This window comes from Apis mellifera, linkage group LG9 (assembly GCF_003254395.2).
Source record: "Apis mellifera strain DH4 linkage group LG9, Amel_HAv3.1, whole genome shotgun sequence".
Lineage (NCBI taxonomy): Eukaryota > Metazoa > Arthropoda > Insecta > Hymenoptera > Apidae > Apis > Apis mellifera.
This window is the reverse complement of record NC_037646.1, coordinates 6,448,261-6,470,034: the sequence shown is the minus strand read 5'-3', so window position 1 is coordinate 6,470,034 and position 21,774 is coordinate 6,448,261. Positions and strand designations below refer to the sequence as shown.

Below are 21,774 nucleotides of genomic sequence, written 5' to 3'. Positions count from 1 at the left end.
GACTATTCATCTTTTTTTTTTTTAAATAGATAAATACACTTTTGCCGCGGCTCGCTGTTACACACATACATTCTGTCGCATATCATCACCGACACAACGCCTATTATTCTATTATAATGATTACCTCTCTGTATTTTTATATCTATTTAGCCTATTTCACTATTATGTCTATCTGTCTGTCTGAACGAAACGCCTATATCACTCATCCATACATTTTTTCGTGCGTCATTCTTTTTGCTCGCCAGCCTTCTTGCATCCTTCGACACGAATCATCGGATCAAGCATCATTCCACTTGAATTGAACGTCACGATTCTTTTTTTTTTTTTTTTTTTTTTTTTTTCAATTTTCGAAGAAGCAGCCTTTATCCTTCCGCTAACAGCATCTGTTTTCTTCTTCTTGTTTCTTATTTTTCATTCCATCGATGATTCTTCCTTCCATTTTTTTCTTTTTTTTTTACGAAAAGAGACAATATATTAATTTGACGATCCTTCCATCCGTTTCTTCGATTGATCCATTATCATCTATCTATCTTTCTCTCTTTTTCCACACGCTGAAACGAGAAGCGTTGTCTTGTTTGTTAAACAAATAAAAAATATATATATACATATATATATATATATATACAATAAGATAAAATGATAAAATAAATATGTAAAAGAGCTACGCCCGCCACTTTGAACGTCGTCTTCGTCGAACATAATTGCATATTGACGTTTTACTGACCAATCCATCTGGTCCCCTTTTTTGTTTCGTTCGCCAGGTCTGAAAACCATTGTCGGCGCTGTGATAGAATCCGTGAAGAACCTGCGCGATGTGATAATCTTGACGATGTTCTCTCTTTCCGTCTTTGCGCTGATGGGCCTCCAGATTTACATGGGGGTGCTCACGCAAAAGTGTATAAAGAACTTTCCCGAGGACGGCTCCTGGGGCAATCTGACCGATGAAAACTGGGAGCGATTCGTTAGTAATGAAAGTACGTAGTAGTTTATTATTCTTTGAACGTGTTTTCGTTGCTGAAAAAAGTTTCACCTCAGGAACGAAGCCTTTGCATCAGACTTTTTCCTCGAAACCTTGAAAAAAAATATTCCAAACTTACTTTATCTCCCTTTGAATGAACGTTCTTTTATAAATAAAGAATAATATATATAATAATAACGAAATACTTACATTAAATAAATTAAATATTAGTCATTCAATTTAAATTCTAATATTTTGAATTGAAGAGCTTTCATTTTTCCCCATTAATAAATAAAAAATTTTCCAAACTAATTAAAATTGAAATTGATTATTTTATTTAGCTAATTGGTACGTGGACGAGGCGAAAAACATGCCTTTGTGTGGAAATTCATCTGGAGCAGGGTAATTTATCTTGTTTTCTTTTTTTCTTGTGTATATATACAAATTCTTGTTACTTATTAATCGTAAATCACTGGATTTAATGGATACAATTTGTTGAATACAGGCAGTGCCTTCCTGGTTACACGTGTTTACAAGGATACGGTGAAAATCCGAATTACGGTTACACGAGTTTCGACACCTTCGGCTGGGCTTTATTATCCGCCTTTCGTCTAATGACGCAAGATTATTGGGAAAATCTGTACCAGTTGGTTCTAAGATCGGCCGGTCCATGGCACATGTTGTTCTTCATCGTGATCATTTTTCTTGGCTCCTTTTATCTCGTCAACTTGATTCTTGCTATTGTCGCCATGTCTTACGATGAATTGCAGAAGAAAGCTGAGGAAGAGGAGGCAGCCGAGGAGGAAGCTATAAGAGTACGTATTTACGTAAAATCAAAATTTTCCTAGAAAGTACATATCACTCATGTTCCAATAAAATAGATCATTTTTACAATCATTTGAAGATATTAAATGATAACAAATATAATATACTTGGATCTAATTACAATAATGTCTAGTCAACTGTCAACTTATCTCACCGATTCTTTTTCTGGAAGGAATTTATTTTTAGAGACTAAAAGATACACGCATCACGAAAATGCAAATACTTTTCTCTACTTTAGAAATTTTTTAGACTATCGTTCGATAAAGTCGAGAAAAAAGACAAAGTAAAAATTCTCAGAATCTAACCTATATTTCCATCAAGTTTCGATCCAAATCCTACGATTATTACGTTGCAATACAACTGTGCGCAAACACTGTTAAACACTATTGCAAAGAAACTAACTAACACTAATAGAGATTTAATAATAATTTTAACGAAATACACGACAGGAAGCCGAGGAAGCGGCCCTGGCGAAGGAGAACAAATTGGCGGCACAAGCGGCAGCCCGAGAGGCGGCAGCACATGCGGCGGTGACAGCCGCTGACCAGATAGTCAAATCTCCATCGGATTTCTCGTGTCACAGCTACGAATTGTTCGTTGGCCAAGAGAAAGGGAACGACGATAACAACAAGGAGAGGATGAGCATACGTTCGATCGAATCGGTCAGCGAGCACAGAGTGAAACAGATCAACAATCACACGACCACCACTAAAGTGCGAAAAGTCAGCGCCGTAAGTGTCTGACTGGCCGATGTGTCTCTCTCTTTTCGTACCATCGATTTATTCTCCTTTGTAACGTAATGTAACTCTCTTTTTGCCTCCTGTTACAATCGAACTTGTCCCCCTCTTGACCTCGCTTCTACGAGAGCGATTCACGCGAGGCTGTTCGATCTCGACTCGACTCGTCGGTGAAACATTGAAATGATACTTTTATTTTTTTTTTTCGTTTCCTTCCATTATAATTTTGACTAGATTCTATGGTGCACAGAGATGTCCATGGGAGATAATCCTCCGCCAATTTTATCCAAAGATTGTTTAATATGCTAGGTTAGAGGGATACTAAACTATCAATATTTAAGAGAAAAATACTTGAAGGAAATATTGTGAGAAAGTTAATGATAATTATTTCATAGTGTTGAGGAAACATTTAAAAAAATTTATCAATCAAGAAATATTTAATATGGACAACTCTGTTCCATCCATTTATGCACTATGGTGTTTTGCGAGCCGTTTCAAGGACAGGGATGGCGATTGAGATTCAGATTGAGCGTTCGTCAATCTATAACGAATAAACTGATGGTGGATTTGGTGTTGGCAGTTTAGGGAAGCGAAGACGAAATGTCTTGAAGAAGGATGGTAGATGGTTGATTGAATTCTGATCAGGAAATATTCCACTCAGGCTCAAGTTAGCGTTGTAAGCGACGAGTCGAGCCCCTTTCATAAAAAAGTCTATCGCTCTGTAGCATGCTTGTCGTAACATTACTGTAATCGATTGTTAAATAACGATCAATTTGGTACTTCGTTAGGACGCTTATTGAACTCCTTGCTTTCGTTGCGTTGAATTTTCTTCATCGATTCTTTCTTGGTTTCGAATGGCGAGTTATAATGATTTTTGACAGCGTGCATTCCTTTTGGTTTTCCATCATCGTTACAGCGTTATCTCGCGTGTAAAAAAACAAGTGTTTCAAGTAGGATCGTTCGTCGAAATGAAAAAGAAAAAAGAAAAAACGTTTCATTCTGTGCCGTTTTGCATGGTAACGTACGCATGTGTGTAGTAGAGAATGGAGATACGAATTTTCGATTCAAATAGGAACAAATTGATCTTGAGATTTGAATCAAGAGAGTTTAGTTACTTGTATCAACACAAGTCAAAGTTATATAAGCATATAAAAGTGTCGCTTTGGGAATTATTCCAAGAAGATTGTTGGATTGTTTAACGATGATAAAAAAATTAATTAGAGATTTCCAAACGTAAGATCATATCTTTAAAAAGTGATTTCTGCAATTCACGTTTTAAAGATGCATACACCTTAGATACAGATAATCCATGCTTAAAGGATACTGAAGAAAGATCTGGAAAAGTAATCACATGACAGTTATAATAAAAGATACCGCGGATCTTCGTGTCTCCCTTACTTCCGTTTCAAAAGGCATCATTTGATCAACACCGTTTTACCCTAATAATATGCGAAGACGCATTTGTATTTCATTATATCTCTGCGTGTGTTCAAAATCATGCTCTCTATCTCTCTCTCTATCTCTATCTCTATCTCTATCTCTCTGTCTCTCACTTCTTTTGTGTATGTAACGCTTTTGCAAGTATTATTTATATATATAAACATATTATCCGTATCGAGTGCCTCCTTGGTGTACACATTAGACAACGTTACGAGCCGTTTGGTAGGAGATATCTTTTCTTGTTTTTTTCTTAAGGTCTCTCGCGCCGCTAATGGCCAGTTTACTTATGCCTACCAGGAAAGCCTGCGGAAGGTATGTGTGTCACAACAATGTCTGTCACCGCCTACCGTACGTACTACATAATAGATGTACACACACACACAGGATCCATGGATCCGAAAATTTTCATTAAAAAAGAAAAGAAAAAACCACCATCGATCGTGCAAGGTTTCGAAAAATTCGTTTCTCGTCGAGAAAAAAGTTTGAGCCAACTTCAGTTTCCATTAGAGGACCATTGAACATGAATAGTCATTCTCATCAAAGATGCTTGAAGATTCGATGGAGCAACAACGCGATACAAGGGGAACAATATATTTTTTTCTATCATTTCATTTGCGTGAAATCACTTTTTCGCGATTTTCCCCGATGGAGTATTCAATCTCTCCAAACAAGAATTGATTTCACTAAGAGATGCAAGATTATATATTCATCCACAGAATCTCCAACATCCTTGTATCGAATTACCTCGATCTTTAGAAACCATCTCAGAAAGAAAGATCTCTCATCAAGTTCATACAAGTTCAAGCATTAAATCCCGTGTGTAGTAAAAGTACAATTTTTCACCAAAAGTAGCTTCTCCAAACTCTCAAGAAAGAATTATGCACAAAAAAGAAAGAAAGAAAGACACGAAAGTTATCTAAGCCTGTCATCCCCTCCCCTATTGACTATTGACACAGGTCATCCCATCGATGAAGTAATTGAAGAAATGACACGACACGCGAAGCTAGCTCGAAGAAGGAAGATCGTTGTATAGTCGAGTATAGGCGAATATGTATATATATATACATATAGGGTGTGTTGATCAAAAACATATCTGAATGAAAAAGAAGGAAAAGAAAAGAAAAGAAAAGAAGTTCCCTCTTTTAAAAATACCGCCCCCTTAAAACCGTCCATCACTCGCTTTTCGAGAGAGGGCTCGAGAGAGAACGTGGTGAGAGAGAAAAGCGGTGGTCCGCTTTGTTGTAATTTCAGGCGAGCCTTAGCCTGCCCGGCTCACCGTTCAATCTTCGGCGGAGCAGCCGCGGTAGCCATCAGTTCACGATCAGAAACGGGAGGGGACGTTTCGTGGGGCCGCCGGGCGGCGACCGGAAGCCGTTGGTTCTGTCCACGTTCCTCGACGCCCAGGAACATCTGCCGTACGCGGACGACTCGAACGCGGTCACCCCCATGTCCGAGGAGAACGGGACGATCGTCGTGCCCGTCTACTACGCGAACCTTGGGTCCAGGCATTCCTCGTACACGTCGCACGCCTCACGCCTGTCGTACACGTCCCACGGCGATCTGATCGGCGGGATAGCGAACGCGGGCAAACCGATGACCAAGGAGAGCCAGTTGAGGATCAGATCTGTCAGGCCGCCGTCTGTCAATGGGCATATCACGGATAACAATCAGAAGTACCATTACGTGAGTAAAAAGAGAGAGAAAGAAAGAAAGAAAATTGATCTTGTGTAAAAAATGGGTTTAATGTTTTTCTCTTTTTTTCCTTCCATCGTTTAAGGAGGGTGATCTGGAAGATGCCATGGGCAAGGCGAAGCAACAAGACAATCCGTTTATAGAGCCTTCTCAACAGCATGCCGTGGTTGATATGAAAGGTAAATTGTTTGTTTGATATTGGTGGAGGAGATTGTTTATCGAAATGATATTTGATATTTTTCTTTTGCAGACGTGATGGTGTTGAACGATATCATTGAACAGGCGGCGGGACGTCAGAGCAGAACTCCGGAGCAAGGAGGTAATGTCGAATGTTCAACTCACGTTCGCTCATGTTACTTTTTTTTCTCTTACAGTTTTCTATCACCCTTTATCACAGATGTGTATCTCTTGTGTGATGAGCATCCTATCATTTTGATGTACACCGTTGTTGAAACTCTCTGTACAGTTTTCTCCATTGATATTCAGTGCTGAAGATTTTTGTCTGAGCGCCTTGTACATAGTAGACTCCTATATATACAGTCTATCTCTCTTTCTCTCTATCTCTCTCTCTTTTTTTTCTATTGTTTAATTTCAAAGTCTCGTTTGATCGAAAATTATTTCCATATTTATTTATTGGTTATAATACCATGATATGTACTACAGTGCATGGTACGATTCCTGTTGGTCCCAATAAGTTTCATTTTTATTATTATTACATTATAAAAAAGGAAGGAAGAAATATGAAAGTTGTAGGAAAATAAGGATAATTAATATAATCGTAGACATAAAATTCAAATCAAGTGTAATAAGTAAATTCATCGAATAATTGCAGTGCACAAGCCCTCGAACTCTTGGATGGAAGTAGTGAAACGAAATGAATTAACAATTAAAGAATTTTGTGTACGGTGTCTTTTGGGGAAACAGAGTTTGTTTCCTGGTGTATACGACACAGATTAACATCCTCGCTGCAGCTGCACGGTCCTGGTCGCTTCCTGGTGCCTGGATTTCGCCATCCCCTTTCGTCTGATCACCGACCTACACTGCAGCGAAAAATTTTCATTTTCATAGTCTTTACTCGTGACGGCACTTTACTCCGCTTCGAGGGCACCTCCGCGTTTTGCCTGCGTTCGCACAACAACAAAGTAGAATCGATCAAGCTTTTCCCGATTTTTCCGGTGATTTATTATTGTTCATATTATTCACCAATCGTCATCGACATTCAATGCTCTAGAAAGTGCGATTAGAGCTTCTAATACCGATGTTATTATAGCGAGAACACCAAAGCAACATTTTGTCTCAAGCACTTTGACTTATTATTAGGTTTGCTGCAATAATTAGAATAGCAACTATTCGAAGAATTAGATCGATTATTATTTTGTCACGTTTATCCTTTTAATTTGTTTAATACCTTTCACTCTTATTATTCGTGATCGTATATTTGATAATTAATTTTGTTATATTTTATTTCCAATAATTTAATTTTTTTTTATCCACAAGTGGTCGAATGAAGGTTTTGTTAAAATTATCACATATAAAAGAGGGATCAATAAGTTAAATTAAATTAATTAATCTTGAAATTAGAAGATTTAATTTTTAAACGAGTATAAATTTTCTTAAAAAGAAAAAATTCTTTACAGCATGTTTCTTTCACTTTTCCCCCTTTTGAAAATTCAATTTGCCCCAATTTTAACCATGTTCCACCAGTTGAGGATTAATTGTATTCTCAATGTCCACGATTTTTATTTATCCCTCATAGCCGAACTATAAATTTGTTCTTTACCCTCTTTCTTTTTTTTTTTCTGCAAGCTACCCACTTGTCGCACTCTTGCAGCTTCGATTTTTTTTTTTTTTTTCTAATGTCCCTGCACAGCTTTCAGGCTGCGCGTGTTCTTGTTAATCGCGTTGTACATTCACGTTGTGCAAATGCATTGAATGCACCATTTACGATTTCTTTCTTTTTTCCATTTCTTTTTTCGCTTTCACGTAGCTCTGTACAATTCCTTCAAGATTGTTAATTTTCTCTCTCTCTCTCTCTCTCTCTCTATTTTTAGTTTCACTTTTGCCATGGTACACACCTCTGCTTGTCTTCTTGTTTTTTTTTTTTTTAATAATCTGTGGTCTGATGAGTTAAGAAAAAAAAAAAAAAAAACAATGGAATGTATAAAAGGAAAATTGTGCAAGCTTGATAAAGAACGAGAAAAACCTCTTTCCCCAAAAAGAGTGGTGCCAGACAAAATTACTAACACGCGTTACAGTTTCTTCGACCTATTACTTTCCGACAGACGACGATGAAGAAGGGCCGACATTTAAGGACAAATTATTGACCGCGGTGCTACGTTGCATCGATATCTTCTGCGTGTGGGACTGTTGCTGGTTGTGGCTTGAGTTTCAAAAATACGTGGCTCTTTTGGTGTTCGATCCATTCGTAGAGTTGTTCATCACCCTTTGTATCGTCGTCAACACACTATTCATGGCACTTGATCATCATGATATGGACAAGGATATGGAAAGGGTGCTCAAGACGGGAAATTATGTAAGTTTTAATACGTTTGTCAAATATATATATATACATATATACATATACAAAAATTTTTATAGAGTTGGAAAAAATTGTAACAACTTTGCAGTGTAAAAAGATTTATAAATATTTTAATCCAAAACATTTGTAAGATACAGTAAACTTTGTAAATTGTGGAAAATTGTGATACAAATTATACAATTTACAAACATTTTAGCGCAAGGTTTTGAGAACTTTTTCTTTCACGCATTTAAGAATCGATTTTTTCTCTCTCCTCTCTCCCTTCTTTCTCTCTCTCTTCTCTCTCTATTCCTTTCTCCACAAATAATAGATATTGATATATTTCTTTAAATTCTAGTTCTTCACGGCAACATTCGGTATCGAAGCAACGTTGAAGCTGATAGCAATGAGTCCGAAATTTTACTTTCAAGAAGGATGGAATATTTTCGACTTCATTATCGTCGCTCTTTCGCTCTTGGAGTTAGGATTAGAGGGTGTGCAAGGTCTTTCCGTGTTACGATCGTTCAGATTGGTAAAATTATCCTTTCATATATGTATATATATTTTTATACTTTTATCTAAAGAAATTATTTTATATGTAATAACCTTTCCAGTTGAGAGTGTTCAAATTGGCAAAATCGTGGCCTACGTTGAATCTGTTAATTTCCATCATGGGTAGAACGGTAGGCGCGTTGGGCAATCTGACGTTCGTGTTGTGCATCATCATCTTCATTTTCGCCGTGATGGGCATGCAATTGTTCGGCAAGAACTACACTGACAACGTGGACCGATTTCCGGACGGTGATCTACCGAGATGGAATTTCACCGACTTCATGCACTCGTTCATGATCGTGTTTCGGGTGCTGTGCGGGGAATGGATCGAGTCTATGTGGGACTGCATGCTCGTGGGCGATGTTTCTTGCATACCGTTCTTTCTGGCCACTGTCGTCATCGGTAATCTGGTTGTAAGTATGCTTGACGACTCTCTATATCTTTAGCTTAAGTAAAATTTGCTTTAACTAACTAATTTTCTGTTTTCATTACATATATAAATATTCGTTGTATCGAATAAAGATTCAGTGTTAAAAAAGTTTATTTCAAAAGTATCTATCGATCATTTATGATTTTGAGTTTGATCATTCTTTTAGTTCTCAGGTATGTATTTTTCCATTCAAATATAATCAATTTTTCTTAATTTTGATATTTGTTCATTCGAAAGAGATTAATTAAATCCCTTCCTGCAGAAAAAGTATATACAATTTTTCTGAGTAAAATCGAATTCTTATTAATCTCTTCTCTTCGATTTGATCAAAAGGAGAGGAACGAAATGAAAAAAAGGAAAAATTTGATGTGCAACGAACAGGTGCTGAATCTCTTCTTGGCTTTGTTGCTGAGCAACTTCGGCTCGTCGAATCTATCGGCGCCGACCGCAGACAACGATACGAACAAGATCGCGGAAGCGATCGATCGAATAGCACGATTCGTTAAGTGGATCAAGCGAAATGTCCTTTATCTTGCTAAAATGATGCGAGCCAAACTCACCAATCAGATATCCGATCAGGCGCCAGGTGAGGGACCGTCCAACAGTTGGAAAGAAGGTTTATATCCAATCAGATCGCTTGCTGTGTGCGCTGTGTAGTTCGTGGCACTGTTTTTCAGTTCTGCTTTTCACTTTTTTCGAAGAAAAAAAAAATATACATAAAAAAATACGTTTTCTTTCCTTTTTTTTTCTTTTTTTTTTTTTTACGTTCACTTATTTCGCTGCCAGTCGACGGGAAGGAAATTTAATTCTCACTTATAGATTGAAAATTAATGAGGAGAGACAGCGCGATATCACCATAGTTAGCAAGATCAATCCTTTTCTTTTTTCTTTTTTTTTTCTGACGATACTCGATTGATCTTATTTGTGCTTTTTATTATGAATTTCTGTTTCTTTTTATTTTTTATTCATGTAAAGTCGGAAAACTGTTGACTGGTGTCACTTTTTCTTCTTTTTCTTTCTTTCTTTTACGCAGACATTTTTAATAGGTTCGCTATTTTATTGTTTTTTCAATGAGATCAAGGATTGATAGAAAGAAGGGAGGGGGGAAGAAGATAAGGATAGATTAATTTTTGCTTCGCTGATTAGCCTGGCAGTTATACGTTGCTTTGCCTATTATTTTCACGTTGGAGAAAAATAAATATCGTTTCGGTTGAAAATGAAAGAACGCTTCGATATTATATCTCGAATTATATTCGATTGTCGATCGTAGTAGATTTTGAAGCATCGCGCGATACATCTGGATTGATCAGATTTTTTGAGAATTTTAAATTAAAATAAAATGAAAAAAGGAAAATCTTGATTGATCGTCGTGTAACATGTATGCAATGAATTTTTTTTTTTTTTAAATTTCGAAGTGAATTGAATAATATCTCGTGTATATACTGGGTGTCTGTAAAATAACATCCTGTATATGACACACTCGTGTACAACCAAGATTATATTATATTATAACGTAATATTTAATTGCAATTTTTAATTGCCCGTAAATTTTGCATTATTTTTTCAAGCAAAAGTTTCATATTTTCTTCTTTTTTACGACTTCTGCTTATTATTGATATTTTGCAAACAAAGGAAGAGAGAAATTACACCTTCTTCGATTCTGACAACCTAACATTTATTAAGTATTAAGTTAAACATACAATGTAATCCATCATGTATCGCGTCTAATAAAACCTAGTCACACTTGTCACTCGTCGTTTAATCATAGTTTTTTAATAGAACAATATCGATTACACGAATATACTGCATGAACGAACAAATACAAAAAAAATTACAGTCAAATAATAGATAAAAAAAAAAAGAGAACAAGAACAGAAAGAAAATTAAATTCAACAGTATTCAACAATATTTATTTATTTTTTTGTTAAATATGTCGAGTTTAAAAATTAAGGATCGATTTCTTAAAGAGATTTCCGATTACTACTATGAATACCACAACAGTTATTCTGTTCCATACAGATATACTTTTGACAAAATCATTCTGATAAGGGCGGGTTAGAGATTTTGTATGACTGTGCAGATGGAATTGATCGCGATGGGGACCTAGATCTTGCAGATGGCGAACTCGATGCGTATAGAGACAAGAAGAGTGCCAAGGAGCTGAACCAATTGGAAGTTGCTATTGGGGACGGGATGGAATTCACGATTCATGGTAAGATCTAGAAAGAGTTTCCATTTCTCTTATCTTATTTTCCAGATTTTTTTTTTTAACAAAACTATCATCGGTTTCATCATAAACAATTTTATCATTTTTGAAGATATAATTTAGAGAAGAAAAATGAAAACAGCATCAACTTTTTCATTATATGATAATCAAATGAGAATGTTTCTTTCTTTTTTTTTTTTTCAAAGGAGACCTAAAGAACAAATTGAAGAAGGGTAAATTGTGCATGAACAACAGCAAAGTTATAGCAAATTCGATAAATCATCGTGACTACAGGCTGGATAATGATTATATTAATCAAAATGAGGATGATACCATCAGGTGATTATCTTTTTCAGTTTTATGGAGTTTTATGTTTTTTCCTTTTTTTTTTTTTGGATCGTTATCGAAGACTATTATTATTTTCCTTTTTTTTTCTTTTTTAATGGAAAATTATATAAGTTTCCTTTCTGTTTTATTTTATTTTTTATTTGGTATTTGTGCAGTAATAAATCATATGGCAGCCATAAAAATAGGGCGTTCAAGGACGAAAGTCATAAGGGGAGCATGGATTCATTGGATGGAGAAGAAAAGAAGGATGCGAGCAAAGAAGATTTGGAACAAGAAGAAGGTAAATAATTGTTGTGGTGAAATTAAAATTTGCAAAATATAAAAATATAAAAGAGGAAAGGAAGAAATTATCAGGAACAAAGATATGAAAATTATAATCGTACTTTTAAGATCTTGGCGAAGAAGGAGAGGAAGGGGAAGGTGTGATAGGCGATGCTATTATCCAAGCAGAGGAAGATCCCATCGAATCCGATTATCCAGCCGATTGTTGTCCAGAAAATTGTTACAAGAAGTTCCCATTCTTGGCTGGCGACGACGACGCACCGTTTTGGCAGGGTTGGGCTAATTTGAGACTGAAGACCTTCCAACTAATTGAGAACAAGTATTTTGAGACTGCCGTCATTTTGATGATCCTTTTGAGTAGTATGGCTCTCGTAAGTACATGGAATATTTTTCATCAATATTTATTATTTCCATTAATTTCTTCTACAAGTTTTATGCGAATAATTTTAAAAATGCAATCGTATGATATGTTCAGGCCTTGGAAGATGTGCATCTTCAACAACGACCCATTCTGCAAGATATCTTGTACTACATGGACCGAATATTTACTGTGATTTTTTTCATCGAAATGTTAATCAAATGGTTGGCTCTTGGCTTCAAAAAATACTTCACGAACGCTTGGTGCTGGCTTGATTTTATCATTGTCATGGTAAGTTATATTTCTTCAATGTATTTTATATTTCACATATATTTATGATCTAAATGTGTGTAATCCTTTTTTGAGAAAAATTTTTAAAAAAAATTTACTGGAAGAATTTTTTGATCAAAAAATAAAATAAACGATTACTCACATGAAGAATCTTAAATTATTTCTAAACAATAAAAACGTTTCTAATTTACTTTTTAATAATAATAAAAAAAATATGTATAATTCATATTTTCTATAAATTGTCTCTAATTTATTTAATAATTTAGATCTCATACTGCAGATCATACTTCGTTTACTCCTAGAAACAAGCTTACAATAAAATTCAGCAATATCTTATACAAAGTCTATCACGTCCTAAACAATCATTTTTTTTTCAACTTTGTATAAGATTTCAAAATGATCAAGAAAAAAGAAATCTAAAGTACCAATTAAAGTTCCACTTTAAGAGATTGAAAATTTTGTAAACTTGTTGCAAAAAAAAAAACCTCACTTTCAAGTTTCTTTGAGTGACGACGTGTTTCCTCCACTTTCTTCTTCTTCTTCTCTCAACCACCCAAAAAATATCTATTCGAATAACGGAAGAGCGCAACGTGGAATCACTCCCTCGTGGTGGATCACTGTGTATTACAATCGTCTAATAATCATGTGTTATGTATCACGTTCCATCTGATCGATATTTGATGATGATGATAGCTTTCACTGATCAACTTGGGCGCAATCTGGGCAGGCGCCGCAGACATCCCGGCCTTCCGTTCCATGAGAACACTGAGGGCCTTGAGGCCTTTACGAGCTGTGTCACGATGGGAGGGCATGAGAGTAAGTCATCGGTCAACGAGAAGCAACAAAGAAAACCGATAAAGATCGGCCTGATCCGGTGATGTGACCATCTTTGTCCAATCTTTCCAAATTTGACGGATTAAACGATCATCTTATCACGACAAATCTTTATTAAAATTAAAATATTATTCTTTCCTTAGAATTTTCTAATTTTAAAAAGAATTCATTTTTCATGATATCAAGGAAATATATTTCTTATTAAATTATAGTGATATTTTTTATTCTTCTGATCTTCAATCCGTTACGTTTGAATCAGGGCTTTGGTTTTTCGACCAGAATTGATACGAGAAAAGAAAAACAAATAAAGAAAAGAGAAGGGAACGATAAGTAAAAACCGAGGGAAAAATGAAAGAGGATACGATCGCTACAATGATTGTAGCCTTGTACTCTATGGTGTGCTTTCCAGTGTACAGAGTTACACTGGTGTCTCTACTTAATGTCTGCACTGATATTGAAGTTTTTGTCGTACTAGCTATTGCCGATGTACGCCTTTCCTAACAGTCTTTTTTAGCACAGTGATCGTTGTGCAAAATACAGTGTATCTATATACATATGAACTATATATATATATACATTATATATATACATATTATATTGCTTTGTGTGTATTGTACAATCTTCCTTATGTGTTAATGTACGCGTGTATACTACAATACTATATTATGCGCGTATAATTTGGAATTTTGATCATCAGGTTTTTGATTTCTTAACAGTGCAACGCATTATGGTATCATTTTCTTCAATATATCTTTCTGAAAAATTGAAATATAATATTTTAAAATATGAAATAATATGTAGGAAATAATTTATTAATTTTAAAAAATTAAAAGAAGAAATTTCATAATTTCCAAGGTAAAGTTCTCAACAATTCTAATTTACTAAATTATTGAACAAGATTGAAAATTGATACCTAATGCGTCGTTATTGCAAATACATATGACGAACCTTTTCATCTGTTTCAGGATGGAGCTGATTATCATGCTCGTAATTAATAATAATTCTCATCAATTCATTCATTGCTCTTTGCATTGTCGATCGTACTCACTTGATTGCGTGCAATGAAATCTAGAAAAATTCATATGTAAATTAAACTTTCGATTCGATGGATTAACTTTTTAAATAATTTTAATATCACTTTAAAAAATAATTGTGCGCAAATAAGTGTGACACTATACCCATTCTCTGTGAACTGCTACTTGTGCCATATCTGGTTTCTATCAGTGTCTTCGTCCCCCTGCTCTGGATATTTGTTGTATCTAACAATGTGTATCATACACTATTTAAATGGAACGATCTCTACAGATGGGACGGACTCCTGCATTATTTTAAATCCGCTTCAATGGTCTCCTCGATCCATCCATGGGCAATCGAGAAAAAAAAGAATGAAATGAAACGAATTGACGCGTCGACCGTCAACCATAACCTCTATTTTCTTCTATCTCTTTTCTATCTTTTTATCAAATTGTCCCAAAAGTTTTTTTCATCGATAAATAAAATAAAACTTAATGATTCTTTATAAGAAAAATGTTTTGTAAATAAATCAAAACTTTGGAAAAATAGAATAGTAAAAATTTCAAGAATACGGTATTCTAACTACTCTGTCTAATCTAAGTATACGATATAAATTTTATGATACATAAAATTTTATAACTAATAAAATATCACTAAAATATAGGATGTATAAGTATGATTTATTCCTAAAAAAGATAAATAAAATCGTAAAAATTTCACAAAAATGAAGGAGAACTCTTGGGATAACCTGATATTTTCTCTATCTATCTCTGTTTCTTTCTATCTCTTTTTCTCTTTCTCTTAGAATTCTAGTATTTGATAGTTTCGGAAATGATTATATGATTATGATGATTATGATTATGATGATGATTATGATGATGATGATGATGATGATGATGATGATGAATTCGTATCGCGAGTAGCCTGTCTGTCTACCTGTTGCTGTGATCCGCTCTCGTTTCTCGCTCGCAGGTGTCACTCATTAACTTCGTAGCGTCGCTCTGTGGCGCTGGCGGGATCCAAGCCTTCAAAACAATGAGGACCCTAAGGGCCCTAAGGCCACTCAGGGCGATGTCTAGAATGCAGGGAATGCGGGTATGTAGCCCACAGTCTCAGCAGACCTTGCCGATTACTTTTTTATTATGTTCCCAAAAGAATCGATCATTATTCTTTATATTGGGCGAATCGAGGCATTGAGTTGGGCATATGTTTTTGGAAAAGTTTTCGAGCCATGAAAATTTTTAAGCAAGTAGTTCTGGACGAGTAGTATTAGTGAATTATAGTGGTAGATGATAGAACGGTATAATAAAATCGATCTAGAACTATTTGATTGGAAATTTGTTTAAAAAAAAAGAAGATATTTATTAATTATTATTTAAAATTTAGAATTAATATTCGAAACTTTTCATCGTTACATTTTTAAAAATTACTCTTTTTTAAAATTGAATTACATTCTGATAATATATCTATGAAATTAGGATTATATGTAATTGATAGGTTATGTAATAATAGCGTATAATAAAGCTTCTATTTACACTATTTTAACTTTCTGCATTTATTACTTAGAAAAACATAAATATTAGATAATTGTTAAATGGAATAAATAAAAATCATTATTAATAATGCCTAACTCTATTAATAATTTTCGATTCGTTACATATAATTGATAATTTTCAGATTTTCAATTTAGATTTTTTCGGTGCCGTCGAACTATCTTTCGATAACGAACAATTAAAATCAACTAATTATTCGAATAATAATATCGATATCGATATTGTCAAAATCTTTGTAAAAATATAGATAAATAAAATAAATTTAATAACGGCGGCACCGTTTTTTTTCTTTTTTCATCGCGAGACTCGACAATGAGGCCGATTGGAGTTTTATATTAAAAAAAAAGATTTTTTTTTTCTTTATTCTATTATTAATTAAAATATAATTATGTATTAAATAATCGAAACATTAATGCATTAAATAATGGAACAACTCTTCGGTCTCGCTGTATCGAAGACTCGATTCCTTTTGCACGAGATCATAAGTAGGGCGATCGCGAATGCACTTGAGCTTAAAATTGCGAATGTACGGCACGTAGACTCGTTCTTTATTGAACAATTTTCTGAGAGATATGCACCTTAGAGGACACATATACGCTATTCGTGAATTTAAAATCAACGAAAGTTTATTGCAAATTCGGAACAAGATCCTATTCACAATTTTAATAATCTCTAAAACATTCAACATTTTATTCTATTTCATTCCATTATATATAATATAATCCAAGATGAAGATCCAATTTGAAATATAATGGAAAAAAATTAAAGATTAATTCATTTCGGATCTATAATTCTTTTTTCAAATATATTAAAAGTTATTATATGTAACGAATTAAAAAAATCCAAAAGCTGTCAAAGACTTTACTTTTGATACATTTAACAACATTTAAAACTACATTGTAATTCTCATATAGGTGATAATTTCACTGTATAAGTCTAACATTAATTTTTAATTCAAATCATATTTAATTAATAATTACAATTAAAAATCACAATCACTCATGATCCTCGGTGTATCTAGATCATTATCTCGATCAACGAGCCTGAAACGTGCCTCAACTCTACTAAAATACTGCTAAACATATATTATATATCTCAACATGTTAAAACGCAAGCAACAACACACGTATTATACCAACATATATACATATATATATATACTAGTTCCGGATGAAAATTTTAATAATCTACATATCTCATTACAGACATATGATTCTACATAACTGTAATACAAGGTCGCTGAGATACTGGGCGTAGAGTTACTGTCATGCCCACGCCCTGACACTATCTTATCCTACCTTTTTATACAGTAGTTTATAGCTACTATTTTTCAGCATACATCTCTATTTCTACAGTATATAAATATATATTATATATAATACATGTAACTGATGAATATTATATATCATATATATTATGTATATTATTTTGATCTTCTGTTAATTTTTTTTTTTTTTTCTTTATTTCTGCATGGAATCGTTGCTTGCCGCTGACAAATGCTGAAAATTACGCACGACATGATTGCATCAGACAAGGAAAAGAATCTTTTTACTATGCTTATGCTTCTTACGCCACCTGCTGCTGCTGCTTTATTTCTCGTGTATTCTGATTATGAAATTCTGAGCACACTTGTAAAATTTCTTGATCTTGAGACAACACATGTTATGAGTACGCACCATACGTCACATCGATCAATGATCAGGCAAATCGATACTTTGTTACTTCTTAATTTTCTTATTCTATTCGTTTCCATTAAATGTAAGTGAATCGTGAGTTTCGAGAACGCAGAGGCACTCCTTGTGTTTGCCATTTTCTTTTTTCTTTTTTGTTCGATTGAATCGTTTCTATTTGTTTGAAGATTTGTAATTTCTTGTGTTTCATTGATATATATATATATATCTTATTTCGAGAACGCAAAAAATCTTCCTTGTGTTCGCCATTTTTCTTTTTATTCTCATTTTTACATTCTATTTTGTCTCGTTTGTTTGGAAACTTGTGATTTCGATGTTTTATTGATACATATCTCTATGTTCGTGCGGTAATTGTACGAAATTGAACGTGGTAATTGGTGGAGTAAGTATGCAAGATTTACCTCGGTTTATTGTTCCATAAGAAATGAAAAATTGAATTGAGTCATTTCGCATAAATTATTTAAAAGTAAATGAGCCGAACGGATATTTCATCTGTTTCCTGATTTGATCTTGTGAAACTGTGAAAAATCGAATGAAATTAAGTAGAAATGTTGTATGCTTTCAAATATTTTGTGGATTATAATTCTTGTAATAATCTAGACAATAATAATCACTAGAATTAAAATTTACAAAGATTTAATTGCTATTAATTCTTCATATTTCTTTACTATTTCATTTTTTTTCTTCATTTCTTTATCATTTATTATTTCAATAAAAAAATTAAAAAAAAAAAATTCTGGTATTAGTTTCAAATGTTTGAAATTTTTTTCAATAAAAATAATGATTTAGAAAAGAGAAATTAAGAAGAATAAAATATTTTATTTTAATTTAGAAGAATTATCAATGAATTTAATAATAAAATATATAAATATTTAATTTTTATCTTTTTTAGATTATCATCAACTTGATCTTAATTGATTTAATTTCACAATAATAATGATACAACATTCCTACTTCCTTTCACGTGATGTTTCACCGTTTTTTTATTTTATCGCAAAAAAAGATTCCAAAATTCAAATTGCACATATGATGAACCAGTAATACACGTAGGCGTAGATTATAGAAAACGCCTAGAGATGCATAGAAACGCATACTTAAGCACATAGACAGGCAGAATAAAAAAAAATAATAATTGAAACGTTTTTTAAATACTTTAACAATATACTTTGTCTAACAGGTAGTCGTCAATGCTTTGGTTCAAGCCATTCCATCCATTTTCAACGTGTTACTGGTGTGTCTTATCTTCTGGTTGATCTTCGCCATTATGGGTGTACAGCTTTTTGCCGGCAAATATTTTAAGGTATGTCTTTATATTATATTATACATCTTATAATCTCTGCAATTTTAATAACTTGATTGAAATTTAAATTTTTTTAACTAAATAAATATTAATTTCTTAAAATAAAACAGAGAGAGAATTTCGATATTTTTTCTATTAAATTGACAATATCATTTTATTCTTACAGTGTGTAGATGCGAATAAAACAACACTCAGCCATGAAATCATTCCTGATCGAAACGCCTGCTTGGCTGAGAACTACACTTGGGAAAATTCTCCAATGAATTTTGACCACGTAGGAAAAGCTTATTTATGCTTGTTTCAAGTGGCTACGTTCAAAGGATGGATTCAAATCATGAACGATGCCATCGACTCTAGGGAGGTGAGTGTGCGTTGAAATTAAAGATTTGCCATTTGAAAAATCATCATATTTTTGTGGATTTCCTTTTTTTCTTTTTCTTTCTTGCTTGTAGCTCAACAAACAACCAATTCGTGAAACGAACATCTACATGTATTTCTATTTTGTATTCTTCATTATATTCGGATCGTTTTTTACCCTTAATCTATTCATTGGTGTGATCATCGATAACTTTAACGAACAAAAGAAAAAGGCAGGAGGTTCCCTCGAGATGTTCATGACAGAAGATCAGAAGAAATATTACAACGCTATGAAAAAGATGGGTAGCAAGAAACCACTTAAAGCCATTCCACGTCCAAGGGTACGTTCATAGTTCAACATATTCTCATTATTCCTCTATTAATTTCGTTTTCTCAAATCTTTGATTTAAAAATTTAGAAATTAGAAATTGATCTTAAATTTAAAATAATGAACAACTTATACATTTATATTTTTCTATTCCTTACCTTTCAATTGCAATATTTTAATATCAATCTTTTTCTCCTCTATTTTCCAGTGGAGGCCGCAAGCAATAGTGTTTGAAATAGTGACAGACAAAAAGTTCGATATGATAATTATGTTGTTCATCGGATTGAACATGCTTACAATGACGTTGGACCATTATCAACAAACTCAGACTTTCAGCGATGTTCTGGACTATCTAAACATGATATTCATTGTGATATTCACCAGCGAGTGTCTCATGAAGATCTTTGCTCTACGTTACCACTATTTCAAGGAGCCATGGAATCTCTTTGATTTTGTTGTTGTTATATTGTCAATATTAGGTAATGTAATGTAATGATCAGTTCAGTCGTATGGCACAAGTGAAATTGATATATCGATGAAAAAAGTGAAATCCTGTTAGCTTTCTCACACTGTTAGCCACACGATATATCTCTTACATGTTTACACACACACTCTCTCTCTCTCTCTCTCTCTCTTCTTTTTCTTTTTGATTAGGATGGAAATGAGCATGTACAATTCTTATTGCACGTAAAATTAGTATCGTTTTTGAAACAAAAAATAAGCATACAGGATTAATATTTCACATGTGCCGCAACGACTGAGCAACTTCATTACGTTATGTAGCCTTACATTGATGTTATTTGTTGTCCTATCCTGTTTTATCCTGGTTTCCATATTATGTGTTTCCTATGCCTTATGAATCTCGTCTCCTCGGAATTATAAACATGTGTCTAATCATCAAAAACAATATTATAGTTATTTATTGATAAATAATATATTAATATTGAAAAATTTAAATTAATTCATCGAGTTTTTGTAACGGTATAATGTTGTATTTCATTGGTTTTACACATGTTGATTGATGTAAAGACGATCATTAGTCAAAAAGTCGGGTAAGAGGGGGTCTGTATTACAAAAATATCTTTTTTCAACATTAGTTTTTCTTAGAAAAAAAAGCAATTGATTAGTAGTGTGCTCAATTTTCAATAACACAAAATCTTAATTAACACAAAAATCTACTATCAATACATTTTTTTCTCTAATACAGCACCACATAATGTAACGAGTGATCGAGCTTTAATCAACTTTCTGATTTTTCGATCAATTTAAATGCATGTTACATTTGATTCATAATCAAAGATAGTAAAACAATTAGAGAACAGGAAATGATAATCCTTAGGATTGCGTGATGCATGTTTTTTTTAATCAAATCTTCTTTTTAAATATTGAATCATGCATCATACATTTTCAAATTTTTTTTTAAAAAAATATTTTCAAAAAGTTAAATGAAAATAAGAAACACAATATTCATTCATTATAGAAAACCAATTAGAACTAAAAATGCATAATTTTTTTACATGTTTTATCTTCGATGAATGAATTAAATTCTATAGAATAAATAATCTTGCGTGAAAAATCTTTTGCATGGATTTTCTAAAATATTCTTTAATTTAGATGGCACCAATTTACTTAGATCACATAACCTTACCTTAGACAGCACATATCCTTTCTTACTATCTATTAATAGTAAATTTATAAAACATTTTAAATTTGTTGTAATAAATATATACACGTTTCCCTTTAGGTCTGGTTCTCAGCGATATTATTGAGAAGTACTTCGTATCGCCAACATTGCTTCGTGTAGTAAGGGTGGCAAAAGTCGGTCGTGTGCTTCGACTCGTGAAAGGTGCCAAGGGTATTCGAACTCTTCTTTTCGCCTTGGCGATGTCGTTACCAGCTCTCTTCAATATTTGCCTATTACTGTTTTTGGTGATGTTTATCTTTGCGATATTTGGAATGTCGTTCTTCATGCACGTGAAAGATAAGAGCGGACTGGACGATGTGTACAATTTTAAAACGTTCGGACAGTCGATGATATTGCTATTCCAGGTAATTAAATC

The 21,774-nt window shown here is 33.5% G+C and overlaps 1 protein-coding gene and 3 long non-coding RNA genes across 43 annotated transcripts in view; 1 reads left to right on the top strand and 3 right to left on the bottom strand.

Moving 5' to 3' along the window:
- Positions 1-21,774, top strand: part of Para (sodium channel protein paralytic) — a 61,563-nt gene that overhangs the window by 31,728 nt on the left and 8,061 nt on the right. For 3 of the 37 annotated variants that reach the window (XM_016913834.2, XM_016913838.2, XM_006561540.3), the window contains 22 exons: positions 762-974; positions 1,300-1,360; positions 1,464-1,773; positions 2,233-2,514; positions 5,212-5,643; positions 5,738-5,831; positions 5,903-5,971; positions 7,908-8,185; positions 8,529-8,702; positions 8,785-9,135; positions 9,534-9,768; positions 11,260-11,364; positions 11,565-11,697; positions 11,862-11,986; positions 12,097-12,359; positions 12,464-12,637; positions 15,458-15,580; positions 18,907-19,029; positions 19,196-19,390; positions 19,482-19,727; positions 19,923-20,193; positions 21,459-21,763. In XM_016913834.2, the coding sequence (XP_016769323.1) occupies positions 762-974; positions 1,300-1,360; positions 1,464-1,773; positions 2,233-2,514; positions 5,212-5,643; positions 5,738-5,831; positions 5,903-5,971; positions 7,908-8,185; positions 8,529-8,702; positions 8,785-9,135; positions 9,534-9,768; positions 11,260-11,364; positions 11,565-11,697; positions 11,862-11,986; positions 12,097-12,359; positions 12,464-12,637; positions 15,458-15,580; positions 18,907-19,029; positions 19,196-19,390; positions 19,482-19,727; positions 19,923-20,193; positions 21,459-21,763 (4,562 nt within the window). 37 annotated transcript variants of the gene reach the window in all.
- LOC113218998 lies at positions 12-1,105 on the bottom strand. Its single transcript, XR_003305353.1, has 2 exons — positions 725-1,105; positions 12-551 (listed from the first exon to the last, which is right to left on the bottom strand). It is a non-coding gene; the product is annotated as an uncharacterized LOC113218998 (long non-coding RNA).
- LOC100577999 lies at positions 13,681-15,650 on the bottom strand. 4 transcript variants are annotated; one of them, XR_120028.3, is made up of 4 exons: positions 15,422-15,650; positions 14,650-14,818; positions 14,420-14,539; positions 13,681-14,226 (listed from the first exon to the last, which is right to left on the bottom strand). It is a non-coding gene; the product is annotated as an uncharacterized LOC100577999 (long non-coding RNA). The 4 variants fall into 4 exon arrangements; XR_120029.3 differs by having other exon boundaries at positions 14,650-14,821; positions 15,422-15,646; XR_003305352.1 differs by lacking the exon at positions 15,422-15,650 and having other exon boundaries at positions 14,385-14,539; positions 14,650-15,415.
- LOC100578608 lies at positions 18,607-21,463 on the bottom strand. Its single transcript, XR_001704200.2, has 4 exons — positions 20,504-21,463; positions 19,873-20,066; positions 19,194-19,785; positions 18,607-19,065 (listed from the first exon to the last, which is right to left on the bottom strand). It is a non-coding gene; the product is annotated as an uncharacterized LOC100578608 (long non-coding RNA).